The sequence below is a fragment of the Cuculus canorus genome, chromosome 8, assembly GCF_017976375.1.
Source record: "Cuculus canorus isolate bCucCan1 chromosome 8, bCucCan1.pri, whole genome shotgun sequence".
NCBI classification, from domain to species: domain Eukaryota; kingdom Metazoa; phylum Chordata; class Aves; order Cuculiformes; family Cuculidae; genus Cuculus; species Cuculus canorus.
This window is the reverse complement of record NC_071408.1, coordinates 27,274,734-27,296,895: the sequence shown is the minus strand read 5'-3', so window position 1 is coordinate 27,296,895 and position 22,162 is coordinate 27,274,734. Positions and strand designations below refer to the sequence as shown.

The 22,162-nt window shown below is 60.7% G+C and overlaps 1 protein-coding gene across 1 annotated transcript; it reads right to left on the bottom strand.

Annotated features, from left to right (window-relative positions):
- PTCH2 (patched 2) lies at positions 1-21,951 on the bottom strand. The gene is made up of 23 exons (XM_009558961.2): positions 21,782-21,951; positions 20,886-21,078; positions 10,751-10,940; positions 10,570-10,639; positions 10,306-10,397; positions 8,255-8,450; positions 8,033-8,154; positions 7,527-7,674; positions 7,163-7,294; positions 6,929-7,084; positions 6,715-6,807; positions 6,501-6,626; positions 6,298-6,416; positions 5,781-6,186; positions 5,381-5,693; positions 4,925-5,067; positions 4,667-4,847; positions 3,870-4,153; positions 3,315-3,452; positions 3,046-3,188; positions 2,703-2,802; positions 2,072-2,314; positions 1-1,939 (listed from the first exon to the last, which is right to left on the bottom strand). The coding sequence occupies exons 1-23, from the start codon at positions 21,839-21,841 to the stop codon at positions 1,526-1,528; spliced, it is 4,062 nt and encodes a 1,353-aa protein (XP_009557256.2). The 5' UTR covers positions 21,842-21,951; the 3' UTR covers positions 1-1,525.
- Between the last annotated feature and the right edge of the window lie 211 nt (positions 21,952-22,162).

Below are 22,162 nucleotides of genomic sequence, written 5' to 3'. Positions count from 1 at the left end.
TAATTTATATATAATATATATATTTACTCTTTAAAAATAAACCTTCGGTCCCCACTACCGTCTGTACAAACTACAAAAATAAACCTTTGCTCTCTTTGATATAAATAACTTAGATGGCGTGTTGGGGGGGGGCTGCCCACCGTGCCCACGCCTGGCACGGGGACAGGGTCCCCGAGGCCACCCCAGCTCAGCGGCAGCATCTGGAGGCAGGGGGGTCCGGGGCCACAGGCACAGCAAACACCGCTGGAGTTAAAGTGCTGGGTAACGGCGTGGACAGTGCCTGGGATGGGGACAGGGACAGGGGCTGGCCTCAGGGACAGCCCCGTTGCATGGGGACGTGGTGAGAAATATGCTTTCCCAGTGAGATGTGCCCAGTGGCACCGTGGGTACCCACCAGCACGTGCTGTCACCAGGGCAAAGCACATGTGGCACAAGAGGCTGTGACCATGGGACAGCTCAGGGGCTCAGCACAGCAAGGACCACCCAAGGACACCCCCCAAAACCCTGCCTGGGCAGTGGGAGCAATAGGCTCCCACCACAGCATGTTCCCCAATCTCCATCCCTCCTGTGCTCGCCGGTGGGGAAACCGAGGCACGGAGCAGCGCATTGGAGGGGGTGAGCTGCTCGTGGCCAGTCAGCACCCCGTGGAGTGGAGGCATGAACAGGGTCTGTGCCCCTGCCCCGGGCTCCTGCTGCCTCTGGTGGGCAGCTCTGCACTGGCAAAGGGTCTGCCCCTCCCTGCCTGCACCCTGGGCAGCTGGGCGAGGACATAGGCTGAGAAATAAATCTTTTAAAATAAGCTTAAAAATATATATCTCTCTATAGATAGTTTCCCTTTGCAATAAATAAAGGTGGGGGGTGCCCGCCCCAGGCCTTGTCCACGGCACCCCAGGTCATGTCTGGCACTGGGGCTGCCCCTTATTGGGATGGGGGGCATCAGGGCACTCTGTTGGGTCACCCCAGCATGTGGCCTGGGTGGAAGGGTCCCAGGAGGGGGTGATGGAGAGCAGGCAGTGACCCCACAGAGGGGGAGCTGGCAGGGCATCGAGCCTGCCTTGCCAGCAGCTCCAGAAACAGAGGAGGGGGTTAGTGCTTCCATTTCTGGGGGGGGGGGGGGGGTGGGCAACAAGCCCGGTGCAGGGTAACCCCAAACCCTGGGTGTTGGGATGCGGCACCATCAGCACAGCCCCAGTGGGGACACACAGGCACGACGTGGCCTGCGCACAGCTTGCATAGAAGTGCCAGCCTGCCCTGCCGAGCCCCTTTAGATGGGGTGCAGGGGGGCCAGTCCTCCTCAGCTGAGACCGGGGGACATTGCCACTCCGGTGATTAGCAGCACGATGCGGGTGACCCTGCTCTGCACCCTCCTGTGCACACTAGGTGCAGGGGAGATGTCCTGCCCAGGAGGTGGAAACCTGTAGGGAAAGAGAATGCAGCAGGTCAGGTGGGTCACTGCAAAGCCACCCCCCAACACACACTGCCGTACATGAGTCCCGGGGTTGTGTGCCCGTGTCCCCAAGCTCACCTAACGCCGGCCACCTGCCCCACGTCGTCCCATGTTCTGCATCTCAAAGGCATCAGGCACGGCGGTGCCACCGGTGCTGGGCATGCTGGGCTCCTCCAGGCAGTCCCGCTCGCCGTCTGCGAAGCCCTCATGGCTGAAGGTGGGGTAGGAGCCAGGCAGCGTGGGGTGCAGGGCCACTGTCACTGAAGCGGTGGCTGTAACGGTGGTGTAGCTGCCAGCAGGGCCCTGCAAGTGGGTGCTGTAGGCAGGCAGGGTTGCAGCGGGGCCTGCTCGGGTGCCCAGCGGGCAGGGCTGCGGGTGGTCTCGGGGTGGTGAGGGGCACAGCTCCCCAAAAGGCAGTAGGGGTGCAGGCTGTGGACCAGGAGCCTCCTTCTTCCCCTGGACATCTGGGCTGTCCTTGTACGGCTTCAGCACCTGGAGGGGAGACACGGACCATGAGTGTCCCCGAGCATCCCTCTGGCAACCCCACCAGCACCACAGAGGACCCACGTCCTCTGGCTCTATCCATGACTGTCTCCCAGAGGATGCTGGCGAGCAGACACTCACAGTGATACGGGGGAAGCTGGGATCCTTGCCAGCCTCCAGCAGGATGTGCGCTGGGGTTGGGGGTACAATGAAGGGCCCTCGGGGGCTGCCTGGCCCCACACCCTCCGCGTAGCACTCCGTGTCTGGGTCAGGGAAGGTGGCAGGCCAGGCTGGGGCACGTCTGACGTACAGCCCCCTGGCACCCAGGCACGGGGGCACTGCCTCCAGTGGGGGCAGGCGGAGGCCGTTATCCACCAGGGATGCCTAGAGAGAAGAAGGGACAGTGTCAGAGGAAATGGGGACATTTAGGGGTGGGGGAAAGTAGGCTGTCAGGAAGGAGGGAGTGAGGGCTGTGTGGGGTGAAGGAGATACGAGGTCAAGTAAAGATGAGGTCAAATGGGTCAGGAAGGGATGGGGGAGCCGAGTATGGGATGAGGCAGGAACAGGGTCAAGCAGGTACAGAGCAAGTTGGGTATAGAGCAGAGAAAAGATGGGGTAAAGTAGGGATGGTACAGGGTGAGGGATGGGCTGAGGTGGGTACAGAGCGAGGTTGGGACTGGGCAAGGCCAGGATGAGTATAAGGGAAGGGGCAATGGGGGATGTGGGTACATGGTAAGAGAGGGACGGGGAGAGATGAGATGGGATCTCATACCTCAGGGGGTGGCCCAATGACAGAAAGCAGGACGGGCAGCAGCACCAGCCCATTGAGCAGCCCCAGCAGTGTCAGGATGGTGAGCACTGCAAAGAAGTACCTGAGGGGAGCCACAGGCAGAGGGGGTTAAGCAGGTATAGCCCCCACAAACCATATCTCACCCCGAACACACACACACACACACCCCAGCCCCACCACGTCTCCCCAGCCTCCACACAAGATCGGGTGGGTACCTCCAGCAAGACACGTCCTCACCAGCTGCCCCACATCCCCAACACCAGCCCCCATTGCAAAAGGCTTTTGGCGGCAGAAAGCAGATAGTTTACCCTTCTCCAGCACACACCTCATGATGAAGTCAAACTCTGAGCTGGCCAACATAAGGACACCCAGGAGGGTGGAGACAGCACCATCCATCACAGGAGCGAAGGTGTGCTCCAGCGCTGCAGCTGAGCGCACATTCCTGCTCCCAGCAGCTGTCAGGAAGCCCTGCATGGGATGGGAATATCACGCCGGGCTCATTCCCATGTGCCACCCGTGATGTGGCCATCCATCAGCACATAGCCAAGGGGGTGAGGGTGCCCCAAAGCAAGGCAGGGGTCTGTCTGCACTCACCAGGGCAACATGGACAGTGAACTCCACGCCGATGCCGACTGAGGCAATGAGGATGACCACAGGGATGGCACTCAGCTTGATGCCCATCAGTCCCATGATGCCAAACAGCTCCACTGCCATCATGGCCAGAATGGAGACCTGGGGGGGCAGTGGGGTCAGTGAGAAGAGGCTCTCACTAGCTGTCCCCACTGGCTGGTGTGGATCCTACTCGTCCATATAGGGCAGACTCACCCTATTTCCTCTTTCCCCTCTAATTACAGTGTCCTTCTGTCCCACCCATTGGGGTTGGCCCTCAACCTCCTTTGTGTGGATGTCTCTAAACGCCTGTCCACTAAGTATGTTTCTTCCATAAGTGACGTCCCTAATCCATCCATATGGGTGCCCCCCCCCCCCGTCACCTCCATAAGGTGTCCCTGGCTGCCTCATGCCCATGAAGCATGTATCCAGGGCCACCCAGCAAGATGGCAGCACTGCTGTATGTCCCAGTTCCCACCTATCAGAAGGGCAGCACAGCTGGATGTTCCCCTACCCCACGTTGTTGGGGTGCGTACTCACAATGATGCCAGCTGTCCAGGGGTTGAGCAGTAGCAGGGCACAGACGAGGAAGGTGCAGGCCAGCAGGATGCTGATGGCCAGGAGGAACCAGTGACGCAGGCCGATGTACTGCTCCCAGAAGAGGAAGGGGTAGCCGCTGGGGTAGCTCAGCACCCCATGGCGCTGGGCTGCCTCCTGGCAGATGGCCCGCACACTCTCGATCGCCTCCACGAAGTCGGCTGTGTGACGCAGACCACTCAGGTAGAAGGGGAACTGGGCGAACTCCAGCGGCTGGGCTGCTGGGACTGGGGAGGAGAGCAGGGGCAGGATGGGGGTAAGGGCAGAACAGGCAGCATGGGGGCGGGCAACACAGGGGCACCCCAGCCACACTAGTCTGAGGGCAGCCCAGGCAGCCCGATGCTTGGCTGGGTAACATGGGGCTGGGAAGCAAGCAAGGAACAAACTGGGGAAAACGAGGAGGTGGTTTCTCTGTTGGCAGGATGCTTGTAGGGCAGGGGTCATGGGGATTGTGGCGCAGTGGGGGAACAGAGTGCAGGGGCTTCTTTGTGTTGAGATGCTCCTGGGGTGGTGTAGGGGGTTGTTGCTGCAGCAGGAGGGTGAAGGGGCAGGGGGAGTGTGCAGTGGGATGCTCAGGGTTTTGGGGTGCAGGGGAATACGGGACAGTTTCTCTACTGGAGGCTGCTGACAGGACAAAGGATGCAGAGGGTTCCTCTTCTAGGGGATGCTTGTGGGGCAGCAGGGGTGTAGGGAGCAGGGTCCTCTGCAGGGGGGCAGGAAGGGGATGCAGGTTCACTCACTTCGCAGGTTCTCGCCCGTGGTGTCATACTTGTCATGGATCCACTCGGGTGGTGGAGGGTAGAAGTTGGCCTGGGAGGCAGCAAAGCCCAAGGGGTCATTGCTGGCCCAAACCGTCAGGCAGATGTAGAAGGTGTCAGGGGGGATGATCCCATTCTCGTCCACCAGCCGCCGCGTGGTCAGCTACAGGGAGAGAAGGAGCAGGCATGAGCAGGGCACCGAGCACAGTGTCATCCTCACCCCAAGTCGCCCCCACGCACCTGATTGAAGTTGAAGGGGTCTTTCTTGTTGCCAGTCTGGATTAGGAGCTTGTACGCCAGTGCCCCATCTTCAGAGCCATTGCGGTAGCTGTCGTGGGTGATGCGCCCAGCTTGCCAGTCCTTGTCAAAGGTGGCCTGGAGCCCTGGGGACACAATGCAGGGGATCAGTGTCCTTTGGGCCACACCACCCTGTATGGCACCTCATGTGTGCCTGGGAGCACAGTGCCAGTTGGATAGGCACAGAGAAACCACAGGGCTTCAGCTTGGCATTGCTGGGCACCTTAGGGACATCATGGGACCACCCTCCCTAGGGTGCCACACACCAGGGAAGACATTCCCATGCCAGCAGGAAGAATGTGGGCTGGAGAGAAGGTCTTTGAGCAGGGAAGAGAGTCTTTGGGCAGGGAAAAGGGCCCTTGGGCAGGGGAGGTCATGGAGAAGAGGGATAACCCTCACCTCGAAGCCAGTCCTGGAAGTAGTGGAGCCACATCTTGGGCAGGTCACGGTTGCCTTCCCGCACCACATACTTTACGGTGCTGAAGGCCTGGTGCAGGCTGAGTAGGGCAGCTTGGGCACCCGGGTAGTGAAAGCCGCCCTTGGTGACGATGAACATGTTGTAGAAGGAGAAGTACTTGAACTGGGCCGAGATGAAGGCGTGTGCCTTGGTGTCCCGTGGCACGATGTCCGTCAGGTAGAGCCCGTCGTGCACCATGGTGGTGCCATAGAGGCTCAGTCCCAGTAGCGCCACGAACAGCACCGCCACCACGGCCTGCAAGGACAGCGGGGGTCAGGCAGGGTCCCATGCCACTTACCCACCCGCCTTGCGGTGGTACCACCAGGGTTGTCCCCATCTCACCTTAGTCCGCGTCCGCAGGAGGAGCGGGGCATACTTCTCCCGGGCGAAGTCGGCGAGACTCCATCGGCAGAAGGGTAGGGGGACGCACTCCCGCCCACCTTTGGCCTCGTCCAGCTGGGCCAGCAGATCCCGCGTGGAGCTGGATGGGGCGAAGACCTGCGAGCCCAGGGGGTCAGTGTGGGGCAGGAGGACAGCAGGTGAGGTGCACACCTGGGAGGTGGGTGGCAGGACGGTGACGACGTGATGGCCCAAAGGGTCGCACCGGGTGAAGGCTTGCACAGTGGTGGTGATCTGGGTGCTGGTGGCCATGCCAGGATGCCCATAAGGGGAGGGGTGGCAGGCGTGGTTGTCATTGGCGTCAGCAAGCTCCTGGGGTTGGATCTGGATGACCCGTGAGGAGCAAGGGCTGCAGGAAGAGAGGAAAGGAACAGAGAGATGAGGGAGAGAAGCAGAGCTACCTGACACCTTCAGGAGGTCTGCAGGGTCAGCCCCATCCTGAGTAGCCTGGCACCAGTACCTGTAGAAGCAGCAGAGGATGTCAAGCCGGCGTTTCTCCCGGCGGTGCAGGTCCAAGCTTAGGATGGCAGGGAAGACGAACAGCACCATGGCAAAGTTGAACACCACAACCACTGCAGCCTGTGGGCAGCAGGGGGACATGTCAAACAGGTGCCCGGCCACCCTTTCCCACACTTCTTCCCCCAGAGAGGGACCCCAACCCACCTGGAGGGAGAAGGCGCGCAGGGCGGGGATTGGCACCAGGGCTGCCATGAAGAAGGCAATCATGTTGCTGACGGAGGTGAGAGCCACGCTGGTCCCTGTACGCTTCAGGCACTCACCCGTTCGCTCCTGCGGGACAAGAGAGAGGAAGTGATGACAGGGGCTGTGGGGAAGTGGGAGGGGGCTGGTGAGCCCCCAGGCAGGGTTCGGTGCTCACCTTGAAGGGGATGTGCTGGCTGTTCTCAGTGAAGGCATGAGCCAAGAGGAACATGTCGTCCACACCAATGCCGAGAGCCAAGAAGGGCAGAACCTGCCAGAAAGCAGCTGGGATCAGCAAGGGGACATGGACACAGCCCCTGAGGGGAGACAGCCACCCCACAGCCCCCAGGGTCCCACCAGCCCCATGGTACCTGGCTTCCTGCAGCACATACCTGGGTGGTGGCTGCATTGAAGGAGATGCCCAGCAGCGAGCAAAGCCCCAGGCCAGAGGCCACGGAGAGAGCCACAAGCAGGACCCCGACCAGGCCCACGGCCCCTTGGGACTTGGAGCAGTCCCACCGCAGCATGGTGACGCAGGCGTAGGCCAGCTGGAAGAGCACAGCAGTTTAGCAGGGATAGGGGGTGAGGAAGGGACAGCAGAGGACAGGGAGAGGGAGCACACGCACCATGAGGAGGTAACCTCCAGCCACCCGGATGGCGCTGACATCAGAGAAGGACTTCATGATATCGTTGAGCGTGGTGGTGGAGAAAGCATGGACGCTCTGTGTGGCGTTGGGTGGGATGGAATCCTGTGCCATCTACCAGAGGCACACCCTGTCAGAGGAGTCAAGACCACCCCCATTCCCCAGTACATTCCCCACCCTCAGCCATCCAGGGTGCCAAGTGTCACCACTGAGTGTCCCTAGGGACACTGGACCACAGGAGATCGGTACCAGTACCCATGGCTACAGGAAAACCTGGGCCCAAGGAGATGCCATGCACCAGCTCACCCCTGCCCAGCCCCATGTGGGGACTGTTCCCGGTACTCACCTCCACAAATTTCCTCTGCCAGGCCTCCAGGATGGCGCTCGCCTTCTCCTCACTCCAGCTGATGTCATGGATCTCGTAGTCATCCTTGAAGTGCTCAAAGAGCTGCCGGGGGCTCATGAGGAGGAACATGGTCTGCAGGGCCTCGGCGCTGGGGGACAGGCATGGACCTTGCTGGGACCGGCTGCAGCGCCCCAGGATGCAAGAATGGGTCCATCCCCCACCCCATGGCTCCCAGCCCCACCACGGACACTCAGGAGAGGACCCAAGAATCCTGTCCCACCCCATTTGCTCTGAAGCACTGCCCCGCTCACCAGCTCCATACATTCATCAGCCTCACATGCACTCCCAGACAGCCCCGCAGCCCCTCTTGCAGCCAGGGCAGGTTCCTGCAGGCACCACACGACAATGAGGATAAGGGAATCCTGCCCCAAACTATCCCAGGGGTGAGTGGGGTGGCTGGACTCCTGCACTGTGCCTGTGTACCCCTCTACAGCAGCGGCTCTCACCGTAGCAGCTTGCCCTGGGAGTCTTTGGTTGTGCCACCTAAGATCAGCTCTTCCTGCCAGCGCATGAACTTCCTGGAGAAGCCGTGGCAGCCCCCTGAGAGCTCAGCTGGAATGTCAGGGCTCTGTGGGCAAAGGAGAGATGTTAGAGATGCAGGACAGTGGGGCAGGCAGGATTGCAGCAAGCCCCAGCACCTCACCTGGTTCCCACAGCCTGTGACCCACCTGCTGACTCTGCTTGTTGGGGGCACTGTTGGGGCACTGGGGGTCCTGGGGGTCCAGGCAGGGCCGCTCCATGTAAGCTTGCCCCACCTCTGCCTTATCCAGCAGCTCTTTGAAGCCTTCCAGAGATGTGAACTGTCCCAGCTCCTCCATCAGCTGCAGAGGGTCCAGGTTGCTCCACTGGATGTCTGGGCGGCCCCTGGGGTGAGAAAGGCACCAGGGTGATGGGGGATGCCAAAACCCACCTGCAGTACCCACCACTACCACCCGACTCCACACTTGGGGCTGCGCTTGCAGGCTCCGAGAGTGCCCTCGAAGGCAGGGTGTGAGGATGCAGAAGAGCAGCATCAGTCCCTAGCGCATTCCCTACCCCCTCCTGAGGCCGCCTGCAGCTTCCCCCATGCCCTGTGCAGCGCAGCAGGCCGTGCCCTGAGTCAAGTAGCGTGCCTGATCCTGTTAGGCTGGGACAAAGCGGGGGGAGCCAGCCCCACAGCCTGGCCCCGCTTTGTGCAAGCAGTCAGGCCGATTACTGCCCGCATACTAACATCTTGATACAGGGGAACAGGCAAGCGAGAGCTCCCTGCAACCCCTCCTGCCCTTCCTGCCATCCCTCCGCAAGCACAGTTTTGGGACTGAGCACAGTTTCCAGGGGGTCAGGATGGTGTGGACCAGGCCCAGTGGAGCCCCATGGCAGCCAGGCAAAAGGGCTTTCCCATTGCCTGTGGATACTCTGCTGTCTCCATCCCAGCCCAGGATGCTGGCGGCCAGCTCCCAGCCTCGCTTGGCTTCTTTTTAAGACAGAAAGGACACACAAAAAAGCCAATAACACAGCCCAGCGCTCCAAAGAGGGGAAGAAAAAGCCCTGAGCGAATGTGGGCTCTGGGGAGAAACGCAGCCTAATAATTCATGAAGGCTGGCTGGGCCGGAGCCGGCCGCTCGAGATTCCCACATACCAACCGGAGCTGCTGCTGCTTCCAAAGAGAGCCCCTTTTATCTGCTTTCGCTTGCTTCACTGAGCCAGGGCAAATCCTTTTGTCTTTCCATAGATTGCTGCTCTTTGTTCTCCCAGCTCCCGCCCCAGCTCACCCCTCGGCGTTAAAAAGGGGGACGAGTCCCCATGGGCTGGCGGGTGCTCAGCCGGGGTGCCTGCCCGGGCACCCGCTCACCCAGCTGCGAGGAGAGCTGGGTCCCACCGCTGCTGTGGGTGCCACCCTGCCTGCCACATGCCCCAGCACCAGCATGTTGCCCACCCCAGCAGACGGTGCCACCAGCATCCCACTTGGCACATCCACCCCAGACCCGCTGGCTCCTGCTCCAAGCTGCTCCCCGACCTTGGATGGGGAGAACCTGAGGTCTTGGGGGAGCAAAGCCAGTCCCCCAGTCCTGGCTGGGGATGTTGTGGCCCCTTCCCCCTCCTCCCATCCAGCAGCAGCCTGAATAAGGCCACTATTTCATCTGTTTGGCAAAGGGCAGCTTTCAGAGCAGCATTAGCATGAGAAAGCATGGGGCTGCGTTTGCTGACAATGCACAAGCTGCCCCGGCTCTCCTGGACAAACACACACGTAAACAGAAAGAATGTGGGGGGGGGAATCCCCCTGCCCAGCCCAGGGTCCCCAGCCCCACCACTGTGGTGCACAGACCTGGCTGGGAGTCGCACACAACCCACCCCAGGGGCTCTGCATGCTCTGTGTCACTGGGCACAGCTCAGAAGTGTGGGTGTTTTCTCCTCAGAAGTGCTGCATGGGGGAGAAGGCCCCAGGGACCTGCCTGTGGCATGGCCTCTACCCCCACATCCCCATCCATGGCCGGCGTGACAGCAGCTTTGCCTGTCTGTGCCACCGCTGCCAGGCAAACAGGACAGAGACCTGCCCCTGAGTTGTTGACCCAGCGGGACAAGAAACGGTGGTGGGACCATCCTGGGGCTGAGCAGGACAAGCAGCAGCACTGAGGGACCAGGCTGCATGGGGAGGACAAGCACAGCCCCTCAGTAGCATCCCCAACCCCTGCTGCCACCCATGGCCGTCTGCCTCCCCAGGACAGCCCCTCACACTCACGGGAGGTAGGCTGAGCCTCCCTGCAGCTTGGAACCTTCCCAGAAGCAGTCCAGCGGCGTCAGGATCACACAGGGGAACAGCTTCTCTATCATCTGTGGGAGGAGAAGATGCAACAGGTCAGCGAGGGACGGATGAGGCCCCTCCTGCACACTCCCCGACGGACTGACGAGCCCTGTCCCACCACAGCCCATCCACTGCTCGTTTCTTGGGGGACTGATCCCCTGGTGGGGGCTCCCTGGGGACCATGCCATGCCCAGCACTCACCCTCTCGATCATGCCATTCTCAATGATGGGGACACCCGACTTGTAGCAGATCTTATTCAAATCCCACGATCTGGAAAGGCAGAAGGAGGAGCTAAAGACAGGCACCATCCCACGGGGGACACAGCAAGGGGTGTGGAGGACACGGCGAGTGTCCCTGTCCCCCGTCCAGAGCTGGACTCACTTTCCGTACAGCGAGACTTGGACTTTGCTGGCGGCCAGGGCCGCCTCGAGGTGGAGCTGCAGGGCCTCCTGCGTCAGGATGTTCTCCCCGTCCTGCTTCGGGGTCTGGATCAACATTTGGGAGGTGTAGACTGACTCCTCGCCCAGCTTCTCCTTGGTGTAGCGCAGCTCCTGGCTCACCCGGCTGCCCGCTGCGGAGGGAACCACAACACGCCCTGTCAGTGCGCCCATCTCACCAACCCATCCTGCCCATTGGGATGCCTGGGGAAGGGGAGAAAGCAGGAGCGAAGCCTGGCAGAATCAGACGGTGCCATGTTAACCCAAGGGGATTCCTGCTGTAGGGTTCCCCACTTGCTGCACGCCCCGGTCACTCGCACCCAGCAGACCCAAGCAGCGAGCATCCCAGTCTGTGCTGGACCAGGCATCCCCCTTCCCACCAAAACAGATATATCCAGCCCCGGAGTGGCTCATTGGTTTTGGTTTCCCTGCAAAAACCTCAGGAACAGACATGTGGGATGCATCCTGCCCAATCCCACCCATGCGCTCCAGTGTGGGCCACAGATGCCCAACACAGCAAGCAGAACACCCCACCCTGTCCCTGTCCATCTGCTCCCTGACACCCCGAAGTGGGTAGGGGTGGGTGTAGGGAGAGATGGTCATCCCCAAACTCCCTGCAGGTGCCAGCTGCCCCAGGAGGGGCTTTGGGAAAGGGGAGCGACACAGTGCTGGGGAGCTCCGCAGGACTCCTCCTGCCAAAGCTCTACTATCCATCCCCGACGGCAGCGGAAGAGCTCCAAGCACAGCAGGGCCAAGGTTTCCGGGAGAAGCCACCAATTTTATTTGCAGCTGCCTCGGTGCAGAAGGGAAATTCCCACCCCCTCCAGCGCAGCTGGGGCTGAGCTCAAACCCTGCGTGGTCTTTTGCATGGCGGAGCAGCATCCCAGGGACAGCAGTCCCCATCTCTCCTGGCACAGTAAAGCAGGAACGACACAGCCCAGAGGAAGGCAGGAGGCTTATCCTAAGACCCAAAGTGCAACACGCAGCCACCCTGCTCCCCACTCAGGGTGGGGGGATGCTGGATGTAGCCCCCGCCCCAATGCCACCCACCAGGGATGCACCAGGGTGCCCAGCATCAGGGCACCGATGGGGGAAAAGCCAGCTCCTGCCCAGCCCCGGGTGCTGGGGAAGCATGGGGGGAAATCAGGATTCATCTGTGCTGGGACGCTCCCTCAGCAAAAGGCGGGGGCCCTGCCAGGCCTGGGCCCCTGCCAGCACCGAGGAGGCTGGAGCAAGACCGCAAATAAGGAGCAGAATCTTCTCTTTTAATGACTTATTATATGGGTTGGTGGTTTTTTTGGGTTTTATTCCCTGCTTTTTGGGAACGGGGAGGGGGAAGCATCTTTATTGTTCCTGGCTGGGCTGGGGAGCAGCTGGTGTCCATCAGATGCCAGTTGGGATAGAGGCTGTGCCAGGGCTGGGAAGGGGAAGACAACACGGCTGTGGCCTTTTTGTGTGTCTCAGAGGGGATGGCAGCACCCACAGTGAGGGGACAAGGTGCCACAGGGTGGTGAGGGGGAATCCATCCCCTTTCCAGCAGGCTGGGAGGTCAGGCAGGAGGTGTGCCGAGCTGCTCTGATCTCAGCCACGCCACCCAGGCTGAAGCCGGGTGGGCGGTGGGACACAGTGACTGGGGGGGGGGGTGCCCAGCATCACCACTGCTCCTGGGGGATGCATCCTGCTGCACTCCGTGGGCATCCCCACCCAGCATGGCTGCAGGAGGAGCCGCACATCTGCAAGTGTGGAGCTGGAGGGAACCCCCCCAAAAAATTAAAGAAGAAAAAAAAAAAGCAACCAAAAAACAGAAACTAAAAAGCCGTCCCTTGTAATTAGTGTTAATTTGGAACAGGGCACTGCGAGCCGTCAGCAAGCTTCAAAGGCCGTGAGGAAGCCTCAAATTCCAACACCCTAATTAACCAAAGAGCAACATGAAAAGACAAGGCAGCACACACAGGGCTGCCAAGGACACTTCAAACGGGCGCGCGCCCGCCGGCCGGCCAGCCCAGAGCCAGGAGCAGGGTGAGACGCCCCACGCTGCACGCAGCCCCCCGGCCCAGGGAGGGGGCAGTGGGGGGGGGGGGCACCCCAATACCAACAATGAGCACGTTAATGAGGAACTGTATGTAAATTATTCTTCTCTCTCTTTTTTTTTTTTTTTCATCCCAATTAACAAAGGGAGCCCTTGGCTTTTTCATGCAAAGGGCCCTCTGGTTCCAATCAGGCACCCGGGTCCTGCTTATTAAAAGCCTGCTCCACTCCATGGCAGGGCTGGTTTCACCGCCTCCTGGACCCCTATTGCTAGGCAAAGGGACCCCCCATGCTCCCCAAAACCCCACAGCAAGGCCTGGGGGGATGGTCCCAGGAAGCAGCCATGCCCTGGGTTGGGCATCACTTCTGGGTTCCACTGGGTGGGGGTTTCGCGCTGTGGGGTCACAGGGTAGAGGAATACATCAGTGTGGGCTGGGGGGTGGGTGGGATGCCATGTAGGGTGTAGAGCAGGCTCCCACCCTCCCCAAGGATGGAGGGTGTGGGTGCCAGGAGAGGTCCCCAGCAGCAAGGGTGGCTGTGTGACCACCTCCCGCCCGCGGGCCACACCAGGGGAGCCTTCCCCATAATTACAGCATCCACAACAAAATTACAGAGCAGTGTGGGAGCCTCCCTGCCCCTTCCTGGCCACCCTGTCTGAGCTGCTCGCCCATCACTGCTCTCCAAACCCTACTGGCACAGGAACCTCAGCTGCAGCATTGGTGCTGCAGTCAGCTCACCCTCATCTGGTGGGACCAGCTTGTGCCCTCGGGTGCCCCAGTAGGTGTCAGGACTGCAACACTCCCTGCCTGGTGCCAGCTCCCCATCCTCTCCTGACCAAGACAGGACTCCAGCCCCTGCATTGTCCCCCTGAGCAGGAAGGGGTCTGACCCAAGGTATCCTCCAAAGGCTGCCAGCACCCCCAGGACTCAGTTCAGTGGGTTTGGGATCAGAGGAGCCCATGCCAGGTCCTGCTGCACCTGCCCCGGCACAGGGCTCAACCCTACGCAGCCACCCACCCTGGCATGACAGCAAGGAGACGTCCCACCGTGCCCACCCAGGGCAAGAGGTGGGCTAACTCCATGTCCCCTGTCCCCAAGCACCCACGGATGAGGGGTAATGGGCTGAGTGCGCCGGGGCAGCATGCCCAGGAGGCACTGGGAGGGCAGGGGGTCAGGGCAGGCTGCCAGCCCCATACCGAGCCTTCCCTCTCTGCCTGGCAAAAGCAGAGGGGCTGGAGGTGAGGGAGGTGCATGGGAGGTGCTGGAGACCATGGGGAGGCCCTGCTGTTCCCCAGGGAGACGCATGCTGCTGCAAGCGCCAGCCTGTGTCCTCGTGAGGTGGGTAGAGGCTGTGGTCCACAGCAGTGCCACCACTATGCAGGTGGCAGCCAGGCACGACTATCAGCCATCGCCACCGCTTGAGTGATCCAGGTGGGACAGGGTGGCAGGGAAGGAGCACGCCTGCATACCTTGTCCTCACTTTGCCTCCAAACACCAGGCTCTGTCCTCCTGTCTGTGATAACAGAACTATGTAAGGTAGTGACAAACATGCCGAGTTCCAGATCCAGCTGATGCACAGGGGATGCTGCAGCCCTGTCCCAGGGCCAGTGAGCCCCAGAGCCAGGCCAGCCCTGACCCCAGCTCCAGCTGTGCCCACCAGCTGGGGAAGAGCTGGGGTCAGTAAGGGGGGGTTCCCTTACTGACTGTAAGGGTTACAGTAAGGAAGCAGCCCCCTTTCCACATCGCAACATCTCAGTGCCAGGTCTAGAAACACCTGCTCAAGTCCATAGCTGGGAGGGGGGCAAGGACATGCTCAGATCCCCCGGTAAAAGTCATCCCCATGGGGACTCCTCTCTGCAGGACCCTCCAACTGCAGCAAAGGGCACCCGTGGAGGCCAACAGTAGACTGTCAAGCCATCCTATGCCATGGACTGAGTACATCCCACCAGTAGATATGCCCACCTCTGGGTGATTAAAGAGCCCAGGGTCATCGGAAAGATAACTGCATCATCCCACATCCCATGCATCATCCTACATCCCGGTGGAAGGGGGTCCCAAGGCACCGCCCCGAGCATCCCTCAGTTGGCCGCTTCCCCGTGCCGAGCAGCGCGCAAGCCGGAGGCCACCTTCAAAGTGTTGTGGGGCGGATTAGCTGGATTAGGGAGGCAGTGAAAGGACCCATGCTGCTCTGGAGGAAGTCTCGCCCAGGGCACACTGAAAGAGCCATTTTTACCTGTCCCGGCTGCTACCGCCAGCCTCGCCAAGAGCCCCGCGGCCCCGTCCTGTCAAAACACGTCCTCGCAGCCCCATTCACCCACAGCATGGGCTGGCCCCAAGGAAAAGGGGGGGATAGGTGGGTGGGTGGCAGGTGGGTGTCCCTGGCAGTGCCAAGGGATGAACGAGGGGCTCGCTGCTGCCCAGGCACCTCCGACCAAACCCAGCCCAACCAAAGGGGCTCCCACCACCCGACTAAGCCAAGAGGGGCGGCGGAAGAGGGGGATGCCTTCAAAAAGCCAGCAGCGGAGGGACTGAAAGGGCCCATTTGGGGCCAGCTCCCTGGCCAAACCCTTTTGTTTAACAGCAAAGCTAAATTAATGTCTTTATTACCCCAAATCACGGGGCAGCGGTTCCCAGCATAGAGAGGGGGGCAGCCAGGAGCTCACACCGCCCCGGCTGGCACCGAGGGGACAGCACGACCCCCGAAAAAGAGGGGGGGAAAAAAAAAAAAAGGAGGGGGGGAGAGGAGATTCAGTTGGGAACTATTCACCACTAAGACTCCTGTCAGCATTGACATAAATTTCCACTGGTGTTGGCATTTAGGCATTTGCCATTTCCATATGTATAGGGCTGCCTGTACTAATTATGCTAATCACCCCCTCTGTTGGCTGCTGTGAAAAATGGCCACATTAGGCACTCCACTGCTTGCTAATGTCACTTAATGTGTGGTTGAAACATACATTCATCCCCCTCTGAATGGTGAAATTTTTCCACATTGCTGGCTTCATTCAGGCAAGAAATGAATTTTTTGAACTCAGACCACTTTTCCAGGCCCGAGGGAGAGGCAGATAATAAAACCCTCTTCTCGGGCCCTGGCGCTGCCCCCTCCCAGCCGCCAAATAACGTTTAAAACGCAAAAAGTGAGCCCCCTCCCTAAGTCCACAGATATGTCCAAGTTAAAAAAAAAAACCAAAACAACACACTTTCTAGGAATTAGAAAAATATTATACATATAAAGTTAAAAAGCAAAGTGAAATGGATAGGGGCAGATAAGCCACAGACATCTGCAAAGAGTCTACCAGTCTTTTTGGGTTAATTAGCAAAATTTTCCAGCCCAAAAAAGCAGACTGAGCTGTCAAGGAAGGGAAAAGGAAAAGCAAGAGGTTTCACGCTCGCCTCCCGAAGATAAATAAATAATGGCGAACTGCCTGCCCCCCCATCTCTTGGCAGGCGGGAGCGGCTGGGTGAGCCCCCTGCCCCCTCCCCAGAAGAAAGGTCCTTTCAGAGCCAGCCGGAGCTGCAGAGGAAAAGATGCTTTGGAGCAGAGGGTAGAGCCAGCCAGGATTTTAGGATAACAGGGACCTCAGCACTCAATGGCAGCAACGCCCTGGCTGCCCCTCACTCCTCTGAGCCCCCGAGTTAGGGGGCCCTGGGGGGGGTCCCTGCAATGCCCAGACTCTGTGAACCGAGAGAACTGCAGAGTCCTCAAGGAATATTCCCACCAGGCCAGGAAAGGGGGTCCCCAGGGAAGCACTGGGGACACCAGGTAGCCCCTTCCCACCCTGCAGGCAATACCTGTGTCACTGCACCCCAAGAGGAGCGGGGACCCTGTCCCCACAGGATGCCCATCTGGGGACAGAGCAGGAATGGGGCAGCCCAGGAGCTGCCTCTCCTGTGCCAGCTCAGGCCAGATCCCGATGGGCATCTCCCTGACCCACCCCAGGGATGAGCTGCCATTAGAGCCCCCCCATGCTGCTGGCACCAGCCCCATGCAGCCCCCCCAGCCCTGCAACCCGGCTTCGCCTGCTCCTTTCTCAGCCTCTGTACCAATCTCTCGCCCTACAAAACCCACCCGCCGGCAGCAACGAGACCACCCACCTCTCCCCATGCCCACCCAGAAATGGCCACAGCACCCCGCTTCTCCTACGGCTGCTGCCCTACATCCCACCACATACAGTGGGGACAGTGGCTGGGAAGAGGGGTCACACGGACAAGCTCGCCAGGGCAGAGGCGGGGCGAGGAGGGGACCAAATCCCCACACTTGGCTTTTCATCGTGGCTTTCCCATCCCCAATGCCCCTCTCTCTGCAAAGACAAAGCCAGCTGGGGTCTCATCTCCTGCCATCCCCTGCGGAAGGGGAAGCCCCTGGGCTGCACCCCAGCCCTGCCCTAGGTGCCAGCAAGAGGACACTCTGTTCCAAGTCCTATCGCAGAGGTCAAGGAAGGACAAAAACTATTGCCAAGGGGGTTGAGGATGTCTCAGCTTCACGTCTCAAGCTGGGAACGAGGCAGCAAATTCCCCTTGCCCCCACACCATGCATCCTATTTCACCCCACCAGCACATTTGGGGTGTCCCTGACCCCTCCAGGAGAGGATCAGGGTCTTCTCCAGGGAGACTCGGCAGCTCTTTGAGAGCGCAACGGCTGCAAGGGGCACTGGGCTGTTCCGGTTAGGAATTAACCCGGCCTTCCTTTGAACCAGCCCTCAGCGCTATAAATCAGGCAGACCCATTCACCACCCAGGGCTCTGCCTGCCCGGAGCTCACCACCCCGGCCCCTTGGCCCTACAGACGCCCTGGGAGAGCTGGGAACAGCTGCCAGGTGTCTAGAGGTAACTCAACACTCTTCGCTAGCCAGGATTTCAAAGCCTCTGAGTGGCTAATTGCTTTGGAGGAGCCTAATTGAACATTTCCACAGTTGAGTCCAATTTATGGGGTGACATAGCTTCCCTCCATCTCCCAAACAGGGATGGGGTCAGACGCAACCCCAGGGTATCCCCCAGTCAGATCCCAGCCCATAGGATGCCCCATAAAAGGGGACAGGGCACCCTGAACTTTCCCATGGTGGATGGGGTCACAGCCCAGGCTGAGGGGGATCCAGTGGGGGGCCTGCCATCAGCACAGCTCCAACACCAACCCCAGCCACGTAAGGCAAAGCAGGGCCACCCACCCTATTCCCCTGGGCAGGGCCAGGAGCATGGTGCCCCCATGGGAAGCGGCTCCTTTCCCTCCTTTGCCTGGGAGGGCTGAGCTCAGCATGTGACAGGGACAGCCTGGCATGGGGTCACACTCTGCTCCTGCAGAGCTGGGAGCACCAAGCCCCATCCTTGGGCACAGGCCGGTGATGAGGTACCAAACAGCTCCAGGGGGCTATCAGAGGCTTCCCAGAACACTCAACCCCAGCTCAGAGGCAGATTGGTCTACTGGCTGAGGAGAATGGGACTGGGATTCCCCACACACCTCCCCTGCCCCTTAGACACCTTATGCTTCAGGGCCAGGATGGACCACGCTCCTGTAAAACTTCAGAGAGGGCAGGAGCTGGGGCCCCCTGGTACCCTGGGGATCCAAAAGCTTTGGGACCAGGCTGATGGAACACCAGCTTTGCCGGCGCAAGGGCAAGAGCTGTGCTGCCTCAACCTGGCACAGCTGTACCAGGTTCACTGTAGAGGGAAACACACACCAGCCACTTCGCCACACATCCAGGAACAGGAGAAAGTGAAGGCTTAGAAAAATCCCAAAGCAGCTTACACCGCTCAGGAGACAACCACACAGCCAGGGAAATTGTGTCCTGCCCCCCAGTAATGTACATCCCCACAACAGAAGGGCAGGGTCCAGAGATCAGGGAGGGCTGGGTACAGCCAAGGACACCAAGGGACCATGGGATGCTTTGATCTCACCAGAGAATGCAAAAGCAGAGGTCAGCAAAGAGGCAAGGACCCACAGATGGTTATGGGTAAGGGAGGCAGCCCCACAGCTGACTCACAAGACTGAAAGAGCCACTGCAAACCTTCCTTCCATGACCTGACCCACACATGCCCGTCAGGCTCTCTGCAGGACTAAAGCCACATCGCCCTTGGTGGTTTCAGCTAGTGCCAACGCCTGAGGACAGCCTCCCTGAGCACGCTGGGGCCATGCCACCCAGAAGCAAGGCACAGACGGGTCTGCCCCAAGTGCACATTCCCAGAGGAAGAGCTCTCCTAGGAAGGCCAAGAGGGCGCCCAGAGCAGCACCCTGCAGAGCATCCCCAGCATCACACACCATCCCCAGGTGCTACAGATCCAGAGCAGGGGCTGTATGCAAATCCCAGTGCACCCATTGCCCAAGAAGAGGTAGGACACGCCAGGTCTGAGGTGTTTCACCACAGGTTAAAAAAAATTCAGGTCTCAACACCAAAGAAGATGTTCCAGCCACAAGAAAGATCCAGTTCCTTGGGGAGACCCCTGGCACCCATGTTACAGCCACAACACAGCACAGCAGAAATATCCCCCAAGAGCTTACACAGTCCCGCCTGGCTGTACCCATGCGAGCAGGGAAGCACAGCAGGGTGTGGAGTGTGTGTGCAAGAAAAGCTGGGTTTCTCAGCACTTCCAGCCGTTCCCAGGCTCAACCCCTTCTCCATCCCGTTCTCTACTCCGGTGCGCGCAAGTCCTGTTCTCCCCCAACAGGAACAACCACAGCCACTTCCCTAGCTCCGACCGCGGCTGCACAAAATGCTGACTCCGTCCAACCCCAAAAAGCACGATACAAATCCGATGGAGCCAAAGCCACGACCCAGAGCAAAGGAACCATGCATCCCTCCTGCAGCAGCCACCGCTCAAGCTCTAGCCGGACCAGGAGGTATCACTGGATTTCTCTGCTACGTGTTGCAGAGGAAAGGGGCGATGGAGACAAGATCTGAGGGGGACACGCAAACACCCCACGGGAGTGGGGAGCAGGTGGGAAGGCTGGGCATTCCTGGGCAGGGGTGCGTGCGTGCATCTGTGTGCAAGCAGCAAGGGAGTGCAGGGCCTTAATAAAAAAAAAAAAAAAAAGGGGGTGGGAAAGCAAAGTTGCTTCTATTGTTGAACCAAATCCAAGAGTAGCTGAGGACCACACAGGGAGCGGGGCGTGGGGGAGGAGGCAGCGCTCCCGCACAAAGATGGCTGACACCCCTCCGCTGAGCAACATCTGCCCCTGCACAGCACCCCGCCGGGACCCCAGGCTGGGAGACAGCCCCCCTCAGCCAGGGGCTGCAGGGAGAGCGGGGTGCAATGTGGGGTGCTGCCCCCCACCCCTCCCCAGGACCCCCAAAGAAGGAGGGAGGCATAGGGAAAGCGAATCGCAGCGCTGAGGAGTGAAGCTGCAGGGAGAGGAGAGCGAAAATCCATGCTGGAGTTTATTAATAACAAAGGAGGGGGGGGATCAGCCGCTTCCACTCGGAAACAGGGATTTGCTCCTGCCTGACCCTGCCCGCTGCTCTGTCCCGGTACGGGGCTGCCAGCATGCCCGAAGAGTGGCACCGCGGGAAGGGGGTGCCCACGCGTGGGGGTTCATGCAGGACACCATCCCTGCCATGTGTCCCCAGGGGGATGGAGGCACAACCACACCTCAGTGCGGGGACACACCGGGAGGTCCATTCACCACTCAGCATCACGGACCCGCCGTGAAGACGGGACTCCTGTCCTCCGCAGCCCCGCACGCGGGAATCCCGGCAGCATAGAACCACAGAATGACTCGAGTTGGAAGGGACCCACAAGGCTCATTGAGCCCAACTCCTGTCCCCAAATAGGACAACCCCAAAATTTACACCATGTGTCTGAGTGCATTGTCCAAAAGCTTCTTGAATACTGTCAGGCTTGGCGCCATCACTGCTTCCCCGGGGAGCTGTTCCAATGCTCCACCACCCTCCCTCCAAGCGAAGAACCTTTTCCTAATAACCAACCTAAACCTCCCCTGGCACATCCTCCTGCCATTCCTGCATGGTCCTCCTGCCCCGCTCCCGCGCTGTCACCTGCCTCCGTGCCCCACGGGGGGACAAAGCCACACCGGGACCGTTCCCACGGGCTCAGCCGTGCTTACCTTCCACCCAGAGGTGCTCGATGTCGGTCTCGATGGAGGCCACCCGCAGCCCCACGGCCAGTGCCCCGAACACCAGCAGCCCCACGAAGAGCACCTTCCCGCAGTGCCGCTGGATCCGACAGCCCAGGGCGAAGAGCAGCGCCTGAAAGCGGGCCCGCAGCCACAGCGGGGCCCTTTGGACCACGGCTCTGCCCTGCGGAGAGGGCGAGGATCAGGATGGGAACGGGCAAGGGGAGCCCATGCCCAGGAAAGGGGGGATGCCCACAGCCACCACGCTCCGGGACTCCTGCGGTACCCACAATGCTGGAGGTCCCAACCAGGGAGAGTGCGGGTCCCCAAGCAGGGGAACATGGGGAACCCCTAGATGGGGTATGCGGTGGGCAATCCCAAAATGCGGGGAACTGGGAGGCAAACACTGAGCTGAGGAATACAGGGGTGATCCCTGAGCTGGGGGGGGGACGGGACGCTGGGGAAACTCGACATGGGGGATACAGGGGCGACCCCTGAGTCGTAAGATACAGGAGAACTCGGAGCTGGAGGATAGAGGGGAGCCCCGAGGCAGGGGGATACGCGGGAGCCTCGAGTCTGGGGGGATCCGCAGCAGCTCCGAGATGGGGGATGCAGGGGGCACACAGGGATGGAGGATGCAGGGGGATAGCCAGAGACGGGGGATGCAAGGGGGGGAACCCCGAAACGGGGAACGCAGGGGGGGAAACCCGCAGGAATCGGGCAACCCGAGACGGATCAAACCCCGAGCCGGGAGGCGGGGAGGAAAATCGAGATGGGGGACTCGGGGAAACCTCGAGCCTAGGGACACGGGGGCGACCCCGAGCTAGGGGCTACGGAGGAAACTCGAGGCGAGGGACCCCCAGGGACGCGTCCCCCGCTCCGCTCACCTCGGCGGGGCTCTTGCTGCGGGCGGCGCGGGGCGCGGCGCGGGCGGGCTCGCCCTGCATGGCGTGTGCGCTCGGCGGGGCTGGGCGCCCCCCGTTATGTGGGGCCGATGGCGGCCCCCATGCAGGCGGCGGGGCCGGCGGTGCCCGGTGCTCGCTGCTCGGTGCCCGGTGCGCGGTCTCTGCCACCGCCCGCCCGCCCGCCGCGCCTCTAAAGGGGAGGCGGGGGCGGGGGGCGCCGCGGCCGCCGCTCCCATTGGCCGACAGCGAGCGGCAGCGCCCATCGCCGCTGCTTGGCAACGCCGCGGCCACACACGGCGGCACCGGCACCCCCCCGCGGGCAGCGGCACCGCACCCGCACCGGCAAACCCCCCCGGGGCAGAG